The 18,833-nt window shown below is 40.1% G+C and overlaps 1 protein-coding gene across 4 annotated transcripts in view; it reads right to left on the bottom strand.

Moving 5' to 3' along the window:
* The window catches only part of PIK3CB (phosphatidylinositol-4,5-bisphosphate 3-kinase catalytic subunit beta), a 178,935-nt gene that overhangs the window by 23,628 nt on the left and 136,474 nt on the right, over positions 1 to 18,833 (bottom strand). For all 4 annotated transcript variants that reach the window (XM_073674434.1, XM_073674436.1, XM_073674433.1 and 1 more), the window contains 5 exons: positions 15,672 to 15,860; positions 9,321 to 9,442; positions 8,250 to 8,393; positions 2,813 to 2,912; positions 1,344 to 1,522 (listed from right to left, as the gene is read on the bottom strand). In XM_073674434.1, the coding sequence (XP_073530535.1) occupies positions 1,344 to 1,522; positions 2,813 to 2,912; positions 8,250 to 8,393; positions 9,321 to 9,442; positions 15,672 to 15,860 (734 nt within the window). The remainder of the gene's footprint in view (positions 1 to 1,343; positions 1,523 to 2,812; positions 2,913 to 8,249; positions 8,394 to 9,320; positions 9,443 to 15,671; positions 15,861 to 18,833) is intronic.

Genomic DNA, 18,833 nt, shown 5'->3' with positions numbered 1-18,833 from the left:
GTTTGGTACATCCTGAGAAAGAAAGAAAGCACTGGTGAACTCATCAATGCAAAAAGACCTGGGCGCCCACGGAAGACAACAGTGGTGGATGATCGCAGAATAATCTCCATGGTGAAGAGAAACCCCTTCACAACAGTCAACCGAGTGAACAACACTCTCCAGGAGGTAGGCATATCAATATCCAAATCTACCATAAAGAGAAGACTGCATGAAAGTAAATACAGAGGGTTCACTGCACGGTGCAAGCCACTCATAAGCATCAAGAATAAAAAGGCTAGACTGGACTTTGCTAAAAAAAAACATCTAAAAAAGCCAGCACAGTTCTGGAAGAACATTCTTTGGACAGATGAAACCAAGATCAACCTCTACCAGAATGATGGAAAGAAAAAAGTATGGCGAAGGCGTGGTACAGCTCATGATCCAAAGCATACCACATCATCTGTAAAACACGGCGGAGGCAGTGTGATGGCTTGGGCATGCATGGCTGCCAGTGGCACTGGGTCACTAGTGTTTATTGATGATGTGACACAGGACAGAAGCAGCCGAATGAATTCTGATGTATTCAGAGCCATACTGTGTGCTCAGATCCAGCCAAATGCAGCCAAACTGATTGGTCGTCGTTTCATACTACAGATGGACAATGACCCAAAACATAAAGCCAAAGCAACCCAGGAGTTTATTAAAGCAAAGAAGTGGAATATTCTTGAATGGCCAAGTCAGTCACCTGATCTCAACCCAATTGAGCATGCATTTCACTTGTTAAAGACTAAACTTCAGACAGAAAGGCCCACAAACAAACAGCAACTGAAAACCACCGCAGTGAAGGCCTGGCAGAGCATCAAAAAGGAGGAAACACAGCGTCTGGTGATGTCCATGAGTTCAAGACTTCAGGCAGTCATTGCCAACAAAGGGTTTTCAACCAAGTACTAGAAATGAACATTTTATTTACAATTATTTAATCTGTCCAATTACTTTTGGTCCCTTTAAAAACAGGGTGGCACATGTTAAGGAGCTGAAACTCCTAAACCCTTCATCCAATTTTAATGTGGATACCCTCAAATGAAAGCTGAAAGTCTGAACTTCAACTGCATCTGAATTGTTTTGTTTAAAATTCATTGTGGTAATGTCTAGAACCAAAATTAGAAAAATGTTGTCTCTGTCCAAATATATATGGACCTAACTGTATATACCACTGATCTAAACCACAGAGAAATATATAAATCTCCAAAGGACTGGTCAGTGACTTCCCATAGTTATCACACCATCAAATTTCCATTTACTCTCTTATTCCTGATGAAGGGGGTCCACTTCCGTGAGCCCACCTAGAAGAAAGTGGAACTTACACAAGATCAGAGAGGGTGACGCTGGGGTTGAGGGGTGACTGGACATCACTGATGGCTTCCCTGTAAGCATTTTGCTTCAGACAGGCATGCATGGTTTCCTTGTTCTTCACCTTGCTTTGCTTCATTGCATTCAGCTTAATCAGGCCGTTTAATGTACGCAGCTTGTTGAGAGCCTCCACCTAAGAACAGGAACAAAATTACCTGCCATCTGAAGTCCGTGAAGGAAAAATCCTACCATAGAGGACAGTAAAATGTATCAGGCTTAAAGTGATTTCTGAGACTGGAAAATCCTTTTAAGTGACTGCCGAATCGCAGAAGTGTGCGCTGCGCTGTGTGCTGTCACTATTGCCCTGTATTCCCCATGCGAGTTAGCGCTCTCTTGGCCACATGTATGTGATTCGCACACTTTCGGTCACAAACCAACTAGTCTCATCCAGCTGCTCTTCATGCTCTTCTATTGAGAGAAAGTGGTTGAGACTAGTCAGCATGTGACCACCAGCGTGCAAATCACACACATGTGGCAAAGTGAGCGCTCACTCGCATGGGGAATACAAAATAGGAATTGTGACAGCACACAGTCACAAATTAGCAGACTTTTCATCTTAGACTGGAAAGCCCGTCTAAAAGGGATATTCTTACCTTTGACATTTATAGGATAGAGGGTTTGTGGTGTTTTTCCACGCTGCTGAAAATTGAAGATGTCAAATGCCAGGAGATATTCATCATGTGGTTTTATTCGACGCGTTTTTCGTGGTATAATGCACGTCTTCCTCAGAAAGAAGAAGTGTGTTATACTTCAAAAAGCGTCAAATAAAACCGCATGATGAATATCTCCTGGCATTTGACATCTTCAATTTTCAGCAGCGTGGAAAAACTCCACAAACCCTCCATCCTATATCTACAACTGGTTTGATAACCCGTGGATCTGCAGCAGCTGAATAACGTTTCCAAGCGCATACCTTAACAGATCAGGTTAGTATAATCTGTTTTTAACCTAAATTAGTGTGCCGGATAAGACCCTACTTTCTCTCCAGCTTCCTTACTACTTTGACATTTATGGCAGATCTATTAAACTTTTTAAACCTGCACCTTTTTTTCCCAAAACTACAGCCCGTCGTCCCATCTGATGAGGCCGCTGCATCCAGGTGAAGAATGAAGGGACAGGATGCAGTGAGTGTCTGCGGCTTCTGGAGTCATTAAACCCACCCAGAATAAGGGTAGAACTCTATCAAATGTGTATGGCATTTCCAGAGTATAGGTCATGAATATATAGGGTAGGAATACCCCTTTAATGGCATCTTAACTGTGCCAGATTAGATCTTCTGGATCCTTGTATGGTATAGAGTGTAGAGAAGAATGAATTTCTAGATTAATATATGAACATTTTATTTAAAGATCAGAGGAAATTAATAATGTATATGTGGATGATCTTGCATATGAGCGCTCAGCGTGCACTTTATGATGGTTACCTGTTTGGACAGCACCTTCATGTGAGCCACGCTGCCCCGACAATAAGCTTCCAGCAGCAAACCAAACTGCACTGACACAGAGGGAGTGTGAATCTCAGCCCTATAGCCAGAAACATCAGAAAGAGGAGAGCAGATATAACATATGATATACTTATGCCAATTACAACAACATCATCCCCATAGAGCAATACTGCAAATATATACATTCCCTACTGCTATCTGCCATAGGTTATACACGCAGCTCCATTTCTTCCCCTTTCCCCTGTGTGCGAAGAGGCTTATATGTCTTGCCAAGTCAAGTACCAGAAGCATTTTTTGAATTCCTTGTACAAGGATTATGTGGGCTTCATTGTAACACATAAGGGTCTATCCATCAAAGTCATAGGAGTAAAGTGGCGACGATATGGTGACGGGCACACTTTGGTTACATGAGGGCTGCTACGATAATCTGCAGTATTATCAGTCATTAGATTTGGATATACATTACAAAACGTGCATATCAGATAGATTCTGTGTAACCTTTAGCTGGTACAGAGAAAAAAAATTAACATTTAAAGAGAATGTATCTTGCTAAAAAAAAACTGAGATACATACCTTGTAAAATTCCCTGAGCTCTCCTGATTCTGCTGCTTTTTTCGGTTTTGCGCTGCGTTGCTCTATTGCAGAAATATTTCTATTTGTTGCTTTTGGAGCACAGCATGTGAAATCTCTACTTGGAGACTAATTGGGCGTCCTCCCAGACGATGCTAATCACTGCTTCGCTGTGTATGAGACTGCTAGATCAGCTGCTGAGCGGTGATTGGCAGAGTCTAAGTGCTTACCCCTAGAGAAGACTCTGAAGAAATGTCCAGTTGAACTACAAGCAGAGATTTCACATGCTGCGCTCAAAAAGCATCAAATGTGAATATCTCTGTAATGGAGCAATGCAGCACAAAATGGAAAAATATGGCAGAATAAAAGGAGCTCAAAGATTTTCACAAGGTATTTAACTCAATATTTGTGAGCAAGAGTTACTCTATTGACTGTTAAAGAGGAACTAAGACAGTGGCACAAATTTAGGTGGTAAAAAGGAAAAAGTAGGCAATTAAAAAGACCCCAGTATTATAAATGGCACATAGTGATGGACTGTTACAGATTTTGTTTAGGAGCTTCAAGTTGTTGCTCTGGACTATAGGTATAAAATCAAACTTCAAATTTCAAGACAAGACGGGGAATCTATTTAGAAAAATCAGCAAGGAGCCTGAAGACATTTTTATTATTTTCTAGAAAAAGGTGAGCTATGAAGTCTAGTGAGAGGAATGGAGAGGATTACATTTCCCATCTCTTTAATTGGGAGCACATTTCTGACATTCCAATAATAGGAGTCCTCTAATATAAGTGACAGGGGCAGTCTAACATCAGCGTATATAAAAACAGGAGGAACCATAGTAAACATTAAAATGGGCTCTCCATTATAGTGTCAGGCCACACACGACAGGTGGTTTGGTATTGGATTTCCACATCTGTGGCATGTCTGATCATAATGCCGTTCCTCTGGGGAGGGACATCATGGACACCCAGTAATTATGAGGATGGAGTCAACCAATGGTGGATCCCTGTGAGGAAACAATAGCAACTATAGACCACCCCTGTATTTCAGTGGTCTGAAATGGAAATTCTAGGATGATTCTAGGTAACGTATTACACATGGCATTATAAGAGAGCTTTATTGTAAGGGAATTGCGTGAACAATGACCTAATGTATATTAGCCAGTAAATCAGACTACATTGCAAACTTTAACAGAACATAAACCTGTCGGCCAGAAATGGATGCAGTTTGCTTATTCCAGGACACTTCAGCCCTTACCCCAAGTTTTATAGAAGTACTATGACATACATACACACACAGAAGAGTAATGGTAGTGTATGAGCCTTTGGACAAATTATTGCCACATGTGAGAATAGCCAAATATGTCACTGGCAAGCAGGGGCCTTGTCCGTGGCGATCCATACTTCTAGCCGTGGGCATTAGAATACTTGAATGTCAGTCATATATAGAATATGCATGTTTAAAAACCATAGACCCTGTGCTGTAAGATAATTCCTTCTGTCCAAATGAGACCATTTTATACAGTGCGACTAAAAGTTTTGCTTTTTTTTTTTTTAAAGTGTGATTACTTCTGTCTGGTTGTTGTGATGCCATTTTCCTGGTGATTTTAGTAAACCGGAAGCAAATGGTTGTCAGCTATAAGGAAGAAAATTGTGCTTGACATTTTTTATCGCTTTAAGGCTGTGTGCCCACGGTGCATTTTTTAAGCGTTTCTGCAGGGGCAATTCCGCTGCAGAAACGCTTAAAAAACGCATGGTAGAAGACCTGCCATGTTCCCCAATGATAATCCACATGTGCTGTGCACATGCTGCGGAAATTTCCACTGCGGATTATCATTGCGGAAAAGAACGCAGCACTACCAATTATTTTGCGGAAGCACTGCGTTTTCGCCGCTATTCACTTGCATTGGAACACTTGGATTCTGCATCACTGCATCTGTACATGCGTTTCAATGTGTGGATGGTACCCGGGTCTGGAGAAGAGGAGATTCTCCTCCGGACCCCGGGTACCATAGAACCTGTAAAAAAAAGATTAAAATAAAAAATAAATATTATATTTACCTTCTGATAGCCTGCGGTGTGCTTGTCTTCGCTTGCCAGCAGATCGCGGTGGACTGAAGGACCTGTGCTGACGTCATTTAGTCATGTGACGGGTCACGCGACGCTGACGTTGGCAGGTCCTTCAGTGTACCGCGAGCTGCCGGCAAGCCAGGACGGATCGAATAAAGACTGCAGGCGCCATCGGAAGGTAAGTATAGATTTATTTTTTTATTTTTTAACATTCTTTACGGTCACACTATATAAATCCATGCCGTTTGCATGGATTTATATAGTGTGACCAAGTTGTCAAGCACTTTCCAAGTGATGCTAAAATCGCTTGGAAAGCGCATGTCAACCCCGCATGCAGAAATGCAAGTGAAGAACGCTTCACATCCGCATGTCCCTGGCAGGAAAAACGCATGTACAATCCACATGAATGTTTTCTGCCAGGGAGATGCAGAAAAGCTCAGGAAAAAATGTGGAGCATTTCTGCATCGTGGGCACAAAGCCTAGGTGTTAGTTTTTATCATTTGCTGTACAAATGTTTTGCATATTTTGTCACCGGTAGTCGAATTTTGGCTACATTTTTTTTGTGTGTGTGTTTTTAGGTTAAAACACCTAAAAGACAAAGCCAAATTTATCACCAGATGTCAGGAAGCTTATTATTCTGAGAGCGAAGTCAGACAAAAGCCAAAAAGAGGAAGCTATGGAATTCAACTGTTCTCAGAGTCAAATATCCCGTATATTAAAGAAAGAAAAAGGTTATGGAACAGCTGACAAACCTAGAAGTGGACGACCACAGAAAACTTCCTCCAGAGTTGATCACATTATTAAGAAAAAGTCAGTATCTGATGTCCATAAAAGTGCTGCACAGATTTCACACAAAATGAACGAAGAATATGGGGTCAAAGTGAGTCGCCAAACTGTGGTGCGACGGCTAAGAACAGTAGGGTTGAATACACGAGTTCCAGTCAAGAAGCCTTTCATCTCCGCAAAGAACCGGAAGGTCCGACTTGAGTTTGCCAAAGAACACAGCCAATGGAAAGAGACAGATTGGTCTAAGGTGTTGTGGTCAGATGAATCCAAGTTCAATCAGTTTGGTAGGGAGGCAAGCACTATATATACCGCCCAATTTGAAAACGTAACGGTGTGAGGAACCAAACACCTACAGTGAAACATGGTGGTGGCAATGTCATACTTTGGGGCTGCTTTTCTCCATCTTCTATTGGCCCTCTGAATAGAATTAAATGAAATATGAATGCTACCATCTACAATGATATACTGGAGAATGTAATGCTGCCACATGGTAAAACCAAAGTAGGCAGGGGATGGAGATTCCAGCAAGACAATGATCCTAAGCACACATCCAATTTAGTCAAAAACTGATTAGCAAAGAAAAATGTTCGCCTGTTGCAATGGCCAAGCCAATTACCTGCTTTAAACCCTATAGAGCACCTTTTGAATGAGTTATAGCGATGAGTTGGGGCTCGTACCTATAGCAATAAAGATGAATTGTTTGCAGATTTGCAAATAGAATGAAGCAAGATCCCTCAAGATGTCTTGAATACCCCGTCGGTGCGGTGCAATAATTAAAGCAAGAGGTTATGCTACAAAATACTTCGTTATGGCATTGTAAACAATGAATTACTCTCTATGTTGTGATCAATAAATAGTACTGTATATGCAAAATGTCTGGCAGCCAGTTTTCTTTAATTAAATGACTATACCTATATTCAAAAGGATTTTGGTAAAAAATTAAGGTCTTGTATGATGACAACTTCATGCACTTTCAATTCACCACCAGGAAAATGGCATCACAACAACCAGACAGAAGTAATTACACTTTTAAAAAAAAAGCAAAACTTTTGGTCGCCACTGAAAGTGTAAGATCGCTTGATATAAAGGGTATTCTGAAAGTCAGAGAAAATCAAAAACAGACGCTGCGTTTCCTTCCCAGTCCACAATTATAGATAGAAAATGAAGGTGATACCTGGGAATGGATATAACATGGTCAGAGACTCTGATGTAAGGGTCTATACTGTCATATTTACATTCAGAAATGGTTCTCCTAAACTTGAAAATAATTATAAAATAGACAAATGTCGTTATAGAGAATTCTGAATTATTAGTGATGGGATCCCTACTCCGTACCCTCATCTAGCTACTAGCCAATACAGCGACAAAGAGTATCTCTCTACTTAGTGGACCTAACATGTCCAAGGATGCAAAACAGCTGTGTAATGCTTCATTTTGTCTGTGGTGGAGCTGTAGGTAAATTTGCTTCTGGATCCATCATAGTTCTCAATGGACTGCTTGGTGTCCAGGCAGCATAACACCAGGAAAGCAGTAGGCACCCACCATAGCTTAGGTTTCTCACTATGTGAGATGTAATTATACAAGCCTAATGTCCTGCAGGATTAGAAAGCACAAATGACTGTGGAAGAAGGGGCAGCACAGCAGAGTAGAGTGGTGTCACATTACAAACCCTTCTATTAGATTTCCTCCTCAACTAGCACTGTCCGCTCTGCTGTACTGCATCTACCATCTTGTAGACTATAACCCCGAAGGGCAGGGTCCTTCTCCATCTTGTAATCGCTGTGCAGTGAGAGTTCAACAAGCTACTCCTGTATGAGATGTAATGACTCTCTAATGACACAACTCTGTTCTCACTTTAGAGGGAATACAAGATTACAAACATTAAATATCCCAACCCAATATTATTGGTGACTTTGTAGCTAGGCTGTGTGCAGGACCCAATCATTTTACACTTTCTAAATAATAATTGCATTGGATTTAGGTATAAACCAACCTGAGATGCCAGAAGAGGAACTGTCCGATTCTGCGATTAGCCAGGGCCCGCTCCAGCAGGAAACGTGAGAGCGCACAATCCAGAAAGGGCTCATACTTGAGAACTTGGACCAGCTGTAGTAAGTACTGGGATAACTCCTCATCACTGGCAACACAGAGGAAGGTGTAAGAAAGTGACTGACGTCATGGAGCATAAACTAATTAACTTCACACGTAGAGTTTATTTCCGCTTATATCTGGGTCATTGGTTCCCCCTCAATGACTCATTCTATTTTGTTCATTCATTATTATTTTGTTAGTAGCATGTGGTTATAAATGAGGGCTGATCGAAGTGCTACATGGCCATTCGGTACTCATGGGGACAAATAGTCTTGATGTGTAAAAAAAAAACCTTAAAAAGTTATTCCAAAATAGCAAGTTATCCCCTGCTCATTGTATTCATTGGCTAAGGAATAACTCACTAATCAGGTGAAGGTAGAGATCCCATCACTGGGACTCCCAGTGATCCCAAGAACAAAGCTCTGGACTCCCAAGAACCAGGCTCCTACAGCTCCGTCCTGGGCACAGAGGAGGTGCACATGCTCGACCTCCATTCATTGTCTATGAGACTGATCCATTGATGATTGGGCTCTTCAGAAAAATTTATGGAAAACTTAAAAAAAAAAAAAATGTATATAATCTTTATTACACAAATCTTAGAATTATTATATATACATTTCATGATTACTAAAAAACTAATTAAATGTGGTCTACAGAGACTGTTGCCTATTCCCAAACCTTCACGTGTGATAAGATGTGATGTACGTATGTATGTACTGACAGGTAGCCGATATCTGATGGATACAGATCTTCTATGCAGGTAACAGACTCCAATTACATGTATGGGCCGTGTGTAATGACCTGACTGTTCGGTCATCAATGGAAATACTCAAAATTCTACATTGTGCGATAAAAAATGGAATTTGCATGGTCTAGAGGCAGGTAATGGTAGATCTCACAGATGGTTGGTTTTTCTGCAGGGCTATGTAGATCAGTATCTATTCTACATGTATACTCCTGCGGATTGACCTACCTCATGGTCCTCAGACAGTTGACGGCGTATTCCCTTACATACTGGTCAGGATAGTTGAAATCAAGCAGCTCTAAAGCATCTCTGGGGGGGAGTTTGGACCAAATCTGCAGCAACGCCTGAAGCTGTAAAGGGGAAATTACTGATTAAATAGGTCTAGAAAAATCACGCAAACCAATTGTGGAAATTGTGCAGAATAATATCCATGATGTAACACAGGTCAGATAATACCATCATGTTCTAGGGCGACAGTGTGAATCTAATGTACCAAAGCTGCAGGGTAGGCTCTGTAGAGAATGAGAAGATATCCCTAGTAGTTATCCCCACTCTACAGGAAGAGGGATAACTTGTTGATCACTGGGGGGGTCTGACTGCCGGGACCCCCACTGATCCCAAAAATAGGGATCCGCAGCCCTGTCCTGAATGGAGCAGAGATGCGATGCTTGACCACTGCTCCATTCATTGTCGATGGGACTGCCGGAAATAGTGGAGTTCTGCCCTCTTCAAAAGTCCCACAAACAACAAAAGGAGCAGAGGCCGAGCATTTGCACCTCTGCTCCATTCAAGATGGGCTCTGCAGAGCCCTATTCTCTGGATGACTCGGGGTCCCAAGTCCAGACTTCCCCAGGAATCAGAAAATGATTCCCTATCCTATGGAAAGATGATAACTTGCGATTTTGGGAAAACACCTGCAATCTCAATATTTTTTTTTAGCAGCAGAGTTATTGCCCATCAGAATGAAAAGCTAAATATCCCAATAATGCAAGTACTAGGAACAAGATAACCATCAGATGCAAGCACTCCAGTCTGGAAATCTCCATCCTGTACATAACAGAAACTGAATGTGGACATTCTGAGGGTCCACCATCATCTGTAGAGGTTGACATGTCCACTTGGTTATTTTATTAATTTCTCATTGCTTATATAGTAGAGCATATTAGTAATACTGTACAGAGGTCACCAGACACTAAAGGCCACATACACATTAGGTTATGGTCAGCCGAACCTCTAGAAGGTTAAGCTAGGGATCTATTGGCTCTATCAAAGTCATGGCCTAGATAGGCCCATAAGAACTACAGCCTAGATATGTCCACCTTATGCTAAAGCGAAAAATGTAATATTCCCAATACATTCTAAATCTACAGCCAATATAAAATGAATCTTGATCAATACTTGCTATATTGCAATAGAGAACTCCAGAAACATGAGCTAAAATCCTCATTTACTAGAGCTGTAGACTATTTATGCACTATATATGGCCTACAATACCATAAAGCTACTGCCCAGAAGTCCCAATCATATGCTGTAGTACATCTAAAGCCTAGAGATTTTTACGCACTAGCGCTATAGCCTAGATGGCATAGTCAATGGCATACTGAGGGTAAGTAGAGCCTGTGGCAAGGCAAGTACTGAGCCCCCTAACAGTGAACCAATAGTGGTTCCGGGGGTCTAGTCACCAGTCCAGTATTGACCAGCTTATGTTTGGTATATATGCCAGAAAAGAAGAGCATACATCTAACGTATCTGTAGACCTTCATGATGTCCAACAGCTCATAGATCCCTATTACTTTCTACAAATTTCCTAAAGCCTGATTATCCCGCCATATGTTACGATAGTTTCTACATGTACTATGACCAGTCATCCTTCGGCGAAGCCTAGGGAATTTTCCAGAGAAAAGTTGATTGACCTCAGTGAGCTTCTTTTACCTTCCTGTTTATCAGTTCATTGTCTGGATGTCTTATCTCAGACGGGTCGGGAAGTTGTTGTGTATGAAATCGGGCCACACTTTCCTTTCATTGCACCTGGACTTCTAGATATAGAACCAATTGCATCCAAAACAGGGCACAACACTCCGGTTCACTTCACTATTCCAACCCAATGATACAAAGACCGCTCTATTTTGCAGCATCAGTGCCATTTATACAAATGTATTAAGTCCCACGCGTTTTAGGAATTGGGGTTATATAACTAAAAAGAATTCTGTTAAAATAATAAAATCAACAAATCAATACAAAACCATGACAAACACTTGAGATATTTAGTTTTCATCCAAAGAATTTATTGCATCTCTAAATCAAGAGTCTCCAAACCTTATATTTCAGATCAAAGAAGAATTTCAAAACAATATACTTAAAAGCTTCGCTGTAATGAAAGACTATAGGTCTATAGTCATCGTCCGTACCCCCAGTACAATCTATGATTGGAGGAAATGGTTTCTTATGTATTTTGGAAAGTAAGTCTGCAAGCCGTGGTTTGGAAGGAAGCAGAGGTCTAAGTGACCTGACAGGCGCGAGGAAATTCCAAAAATACAGCTTGTAACATGTTGACATTCCACGGCTGCAAATCTGGAAGGGAAGTTAAGGCTACAGAGGAGCTCTGTGACCAGGAGAGATAATCAGCCATCAAAACGTGAAAGCCGGAGGACGTCCAGAGACCAAAGGATGTCTAAAAACAGCTCTGCACACATACGACCTCCAATCATGGAGCACAGACAGGAAACCATCTTATTAAAGCCTATTCCAGCTGTGTTTTCTTTTAATGTGAAATGTCAATTTCATTGTGTTTCTTCTGACATCAAATCATTTGAAGGGTTCAAAAAACAGAAAGGCAAGACCCTCGTGGATTATCAAGAATAACCCCCGATCATGATGAGATGGGGAATATGGGAAGGATTCATGCACTTCAGTCTGCAACAGGTTTGGCAAATGGACTGATATCAGAGTGTTGGTGCAATGTCTCCATGGTTGGAATTGTCGTATAACATGGTCTCCGACTGAAAGGTGATAGAAAAAAGAAAATAAAAGAGAAACAACGGTAACTAGACTAGCAAACCACAATTATTACATATGAGATTTCCTCATATTAATTCTATGCAACAGGAAATTTAAGAGAATATAAGAGAAGTGCTGGCTCTCTGTCAAGGTTCGCAATACAACTGCACATGAAAAATCCAAGCTGTCAAATTCATTTCCCCTTATTCCTATGCAAGAGAAAGGACTAGCAGCCTGTCACGATACTGTAGCAGGATTTCCCCGGGGCAATTGGCTCATTCCCTGTCACTCAAGCTAGAAGGACCATAGGCTATCCCTGTACCCCAGATTACTCTGAAGGTGGAGATGCTGGGGTCTCGTACCTTGCTCCGCTCCCAAATGCACGCTGATCTGTTTCCACCCTCATCCATTGAGGTATGGAACAGAAGTGTATAGGAAAACACAAACCTGACAGAGAGGAGAAACAGACAAGGAAAAAAGAAGACTACAATTATACAAATACACTCACCAAACAACTGAGTGGAAATCAAAGGAATAGTAGGAGGGGTAAACCAAATGGGAAAGAATTAGGATAAACACACAAAACCAAATCAACACAGATATCTCCTGTAAACTACACCAATCGACTGCTACTAATTCAGAACTCTCCTTCACCACCAAACCAGTAAGTTGTAACTATCACCAGCAATTCCCACGTACCAATGGCGAGCATATATACCTGAGAGGAGTGGCCAACACAGAACAGCTGATACAATTCAGGACAAAGAGCTCCAGGAGATCAACTGAACTGATTAACCCTTGCAACGACAGAGCAACGGAAACCTGCACTGTTTAATAGGATGGTGAAGAAGTTCTAATCAGGAATTTGTGTAACCAGACGCTGAGATCTTCTGGCCCCTCTCTGTAGCGGTATCCCCGTGACACCGCCCTTACATTTTGGATAGATTGTGATAAAATGTTCAGAATTTGTTAAAAAATATATATTATTTCTTCTGTTTAGGGTAAAAATTGCTACAATGTATACTAAACACAACCTACAGTATATTCTGATTAACAATGTAAAATAGGCCAAGACATGCCGGTACTGCACTAGTCTTCTGTGCTTGCCACGTATGTATGGTGCAATCATTAGGAAAGCTCCTTGCACTAAGAAAGAGTATCCATAGTGTCCTTTTACGTGACAGTCTACATTTTTTTTTTATTGCTGTATAAAATAGCATGCTAATCTATAGAGGCAGAAAGTAAAATGCATAAACTGCACAACGTATGGATTGTAACATAAGGAGCCTTTAGGCCTTCACATTGGGAAACCTGTCATACATTTCTGTAACCCCACATCTGAGATGTAGTCAGAAATTAGATCATATTTGGGTTAAGGACTAAAAGCAAGGTAATGAATTCCACACTGTTCAAGCAAGTGTTTGTACCAGACACGTATACCAATCAACACTTTCCTCCACATTCGTTTGGAAAAAAGGTGAGAGTAAGGAAAAATCCTCCTGTAGTTTAGGACTAAAGCTAGAATACAAATTTGGTAACAAATTGTGCACGTTGCGTCTTTTTCCTCAGGCCGAGTCGGTCAGAGGAAAAATTGGACATGTGTACAACCCCATAGGACAGTGTTTCCCAAAATCCAATCCTCCTGGCCCCCCACAGGTCATGTTTTCAGGATTTCATTAGTGCTACACAGGTGAGAGATCCTGAAGCCTTGATGATACTTCCACCACCTGCGCAATAACTAAGGAAATCCTGAGAACATGACAAGTTGGGGGCCGTGAGGACAGGAGTTTGCGAAACACTGCCATAAAATAATTAATATTAGTGTTACCATTATTCTTATTTTTAGTGTGCTATTATTAGTGCTAGTAGTAGTATTACGATGAGGCTAGGGTCACACGACCGTATGTTCTGCATCGTAGAAAAACGGTCCGATTATGGTAATCACACTCATCCGATTTCCTCGGAGGCAGAGAGGAAAAAAAAAAAAAAAGGATTCTCCACCTTCTCTATAATGGCAGTCCGTGAAAATTAGACTACACTTGATTGTAATCCGAGTGACCCATAGAGTTGAATGAATGAGTGCCAACTGTTTCTCGGAGGCAAGTTGTGCATGCTGCGATTTTTTCCTTGGACCAACTTGGTCTGAAGAAGAAAAAAAAATCACGGCCCCATAAAATAACACGGGGACGAGTGCTAACCGTCAACATGAAGAATAGCCGTCGTTATATCGTCATCTGCACGAGCCCGTATTATTAGTATTACTATTATTATTACTGATACTATTATTATTGCTATTATTAGTGCTACTATTACTATTAGTATTATAGTACTACTAGTATTATTATTGCTATTATTATTGCTATTATTATTAGTACTACTAGTATTATTATTGCTATTATTATTAGTACTACTAGTATTATTATTGCTATTATTAGTGCTACTATTACTATTATAGTACTACTAGTATTATTATTGCTATTATTATTGCTATTATTATTAGTACTACTAGTATTATTATAGTTATTATTATTGCTATTATTATTAGTACTACTAGTATTATTATTGCTATTATTAGTGCTACTATTACTATTATAGTACTACTAGTATTATTATTGTTATTATTATTGCTATTATTATTAGTACTACTAGTATTATTATAGTTATTATTATTGCTATTATTATTAGTACTACTAGTATTATTATTGCTATTATTAATGTTGCAACGAGGTCATGATTCCAAATCGCAAAAACGCTGCATTTTTTCTGCACAATTTTTTATGCAGGAAATTTGCTGCGTTTAATGGTTTAATTAAAGTGGATGTATGCTTATTTAGACGGACCGACCAGAGTTGTGCAATCATTCTGTGCATTATTGGCAGCACATCACCTGTCTACTCAGGATTACGTGCTGCCGACAACTATTATTTTAAAGTCGCCATGAATAGTCCAATCATCCAATGAATGAGTGTTCATGTTTTTTTTCCCTACAAGCTTTTATGGGGAAGCCTGAAAAAAATGCATGTAAAAAACACAATTGCATTTTTTAGGTGCAGAAGTTTCTTCACTAAAAAAAATACTGCATCAAATCTGCACCAAAACCGCTTGTTCAAACCCTGTGTACTAGCTAAGTTGTTTTCCATTCACATCTCAAGGGTAAAAAGCTCTTCACTTTATAGTACCAGCAAAGTGAACGAGATTTCGGAAATCTGAACATATACGGCTTCTTTTTTGTTACTTGCGGATTTAAACCAACGTGTTTTTTTTTTCAAATTTGTCGCATTTCAACTCTTTCAGCATTTTTGCAGCGTTTTCACCCATTTAAATTAATCTGTTTTTAATGAGAAAAATCTGTTGTAAATACTCAATATATATAAATATAAAAAAAGGAGAAAACTCATTGAAACAATGCTGCAAAAATGCAATAATCATAATAGATTGCTACTGCGAATTTTGGTGCAGACACCCGCTGAACAACACATGGGTAAAAGCTCAGCGTTATTGCACGTCGGGTCATGGACTTAGTGTTACTATTAGTAGCAATATTAATACAGTCCGTGCACGATCCTTTCTAATCTCACTCACCTGGGCAACATCTTCTAACTTGTTCCACTTTACAGACAGTAATAATTTAGGAAGTGAACAAGGAAAATTTTCCCGGCAGTCGTATCGCAAAGTCCAAATCAGATCCTTCTCATTCTCACACAGCTGGCACAGCGGGTCCCTCTCCATGATTTCCTTCAACTCTATATTAAATTTCTTTCCTCCACGCCCCTGTAATATGGACATAATAACATTAATGAAGATTAGTTAGCTGGTCAATAGATTACATGTTCTGATGGACATCTTCTCCAGGCCTGAGAGAAATAAAAAAAAAAAAAAAAAAAAACAGATTTGACTAATGGATTTTTCACAGTAATTGTGTTTTCTGTACACAATACTGCATTTTGCATCAGAAAATCTAGCTACAGTCGTGGCCAAAAGTTTTGAGACTGACACAAATCTTGGTTTCACAATGTTCGCTGCTACAGTTTTTATAGCAGCAATTTGCATTAACTTTGGACTGTTATGAAGAATGATCAGATGAATTGCAAAAAGTTGCAAAGTCATTCCTTTCTTGCCATGAAAATTAACTTAAATCACAGACTCCATTTCTACTGAATTTCAGCACAGTCACAAAATAACCTGCTTACATCATTTCAGTGATCTTCTAGTTAACTCAGGAGAAAGTGTTAACAAGGACAAGGCAGCTGATATCTCTATGTTATACTCATTGAATTATGACAGCAGACTGGTTGCCTAAATAGGGGACTGGTGCTTGAAATCATTGTCTTCTTCTGTTAACCATAGTTGCCTCCAAGGAAACACATCCTGTCATTAGTCATGAGCGCAAGTGCTCATTACTTGAGTTTGCCTAGAGTGTTCGGGTATGCACCAAGCATCGCAGGTGCTCGAATGACATGTTTGCGTCTCCGTGTCCACATGTTTCGTGGCTGTTAAACTGCCACAAAACATGCAGGCATTGCCTGACAAACAAGGGCAATCCCTGCATGTTTTGTGGCTGTCTAACATCCATGAAACATGCGGGCGCGAGGACGCAAACATGTCACTCGAGCACCAGTGCTACACTGTGCATACCCGAGCACTCTAGTAATGAGCACTTGAGCTCATCACTACCTGTCATCATTGCTTTGCATCAAAAGTGCTTTACAGTCAAGGACATTGCGGCTTGTCAGATTGCCCCTAAAGCAACTATTTATTGGATCATCAAGAATGAGGGAGTTCGATTGGTGTGAAGAAGACTTGAGGGTGCCCAAGAAAGTCCAGCAAGTGCCAGGACTGTCTCCTAAAGACTCAACTATGGGATCAGTTCAACATCAGCGCAGAGCTTGCTCAGGAATGGCAGCAGGTAGGTGTCAGTACATCGGCAGACAAAGGCTCAACTGAGGTCAAGGATGGCAACAAAAATTACTTCTCTCCAAGAAAAACATCAAGGACTGACTGCAGTAAGTACATGGATTTGACTCCAGTGGACTGGGGTAAAGTCATTTTCTCTGATGAAGTCCCTTTGTTATGTCTGGAAGAATAATTGTACTGAGAAGAAAAGTGTGTGCTACCACCAGTCCTGTGTTTTGCCAACAGTTAAGCATCTCAAGAACACTCGTGAGAGATTGCTTTTCAGCCAAAGGAGGGGGCTCACTCACAATTTTGCCTTTTATCAATGCCATCAATAATGAATGGGATCTAAACCTCCTCCAAGAGCAACTTCTCCCAAAGTTCCAGGAGCAATTTGGTGATGAACAATGCTCTTCCCAACATGATGAAGAGCATGTCACAAGGCAGAAAGTAATAACTAAAAGGCTTGGTGAACAAAGCTTTGAAATTTTGGGCCCATGGCCAAGAAATTCTCCAGATCTCAATTTTTTTGAGGACCTGTGGCCAATCCTCAAAAAGCAGGAGGACAAACAAATACAGAGGAATTGTGATAAACTCCAAGCACCGATTAGGCAAGAATGGGCTGTCATCAGTCAGGATTTGGCCCAGAGCTTGTATACAGCATGGCAGGACGAATTAGAAGGGTCAACACAGTAAATATTGAGTCTATACATAAACTTGATGTACTGGTCAATAAAAGCTTAAAAACTTATGAAAAACTTATAATTGTACTTCAGTAATTGTAGATCTTTTAGCCAGATGTTTTTATGCTTCGCTGAAGCAGCAAACTTTGTGAATACCAAAATTAGTCTTAATCTGAACACTTTTGGTCACAAGTTTACGTATGTAGGTACATGTTATACGGTTTGCTTTAGTCTGTTCATCAGATTTTCCACTAGGTGGCAGTGTTATATTATCTCAAAATGACTTGTGTCTTTCCCTTTAAATGAAATAAGGAAATAAAAGAAGTAAAACTTTCTAATTATGATTTGCTATCTTTTAGTTTCAACTATGACCATATGAATATATCTTTTTTTTTAAAATATGAAGAACACAGTTCATCTTTTCTGAGAATGGATTTTTAAGCTCAAAGACACTTTTATATTCTGTATTATTCCTACTAGAAATTCCTGGACTGATTAACGTAGTAAGGTTTGATTCACAGAGCAGCTTGGCATAGTTTTTTTTTTTTTTTTGGTGGATCCAAAACCTGAAAGCATATTTAAAAGAAAAGTTTGAGTTAGGATCCACTTTTGGTTCTGTCTTTAAATGTATGTTGGTGTATTTTTTGTTAACTTGCGCAAAAATGCATTAAAACCAGTTCCACGTGGGTATTTTAGGTTCCTAACATATGTCTTATTCATTTTATGTTAAAAAAAATATATATATATACATTTTTTGCAATTTTCCAATGTACTTTTTATCGCAATTCCTCATGGTTTCATCAATCTGTTTGCTGTCTTCAAATTGGAATCTTCTGTGTTTTCTCCTAGAGGATATGCAAATTGCTTCTTCAGAGAGGAAGAGGACTTGAACTCTGGTGCCACCTATTGAAAATAGCAATCCTAAAAGTCAATATTGACCCTTTAACGAGCTTTGCCACATGACTTGGGGTAAAACCAGAATCTCAATTTGCACATATATGTTTCGGGGTGTTGCCCCTCCTCAGTACAAAGCATGAGATCTGATTTAGCTGTATGAGAGAAATTTGACCGGAGTCTAAGGGATTGTGTGGCCTATAGGTCTCCTTCACTGGCATGTCACTCTCCACAAGAAGAGACGGTACCCCGTAGACCTCGATCAAAAGCCTCT

Source organism: Phyllobates terribilis, unplaced genomic scaffold (assembly GCF_046119375.1).
Source record: "Phyllobates terribilis strain yellow unplaced genomic scaffold, ASM4611937v1 Scaffold_3__8_contigs__length_932513732, whole genome shotgun sequence".
In the NCBI taxonomy this organism is placed as follows: Eukaryota; Metazoa; Chordata; class Amphibia; order Anura; family Dendrobatidae; genus Phyllobates; species Phyllobates terribilis.
This window is presented reverse-complemented; position numbering and strand designations above follow the sequence as displayed.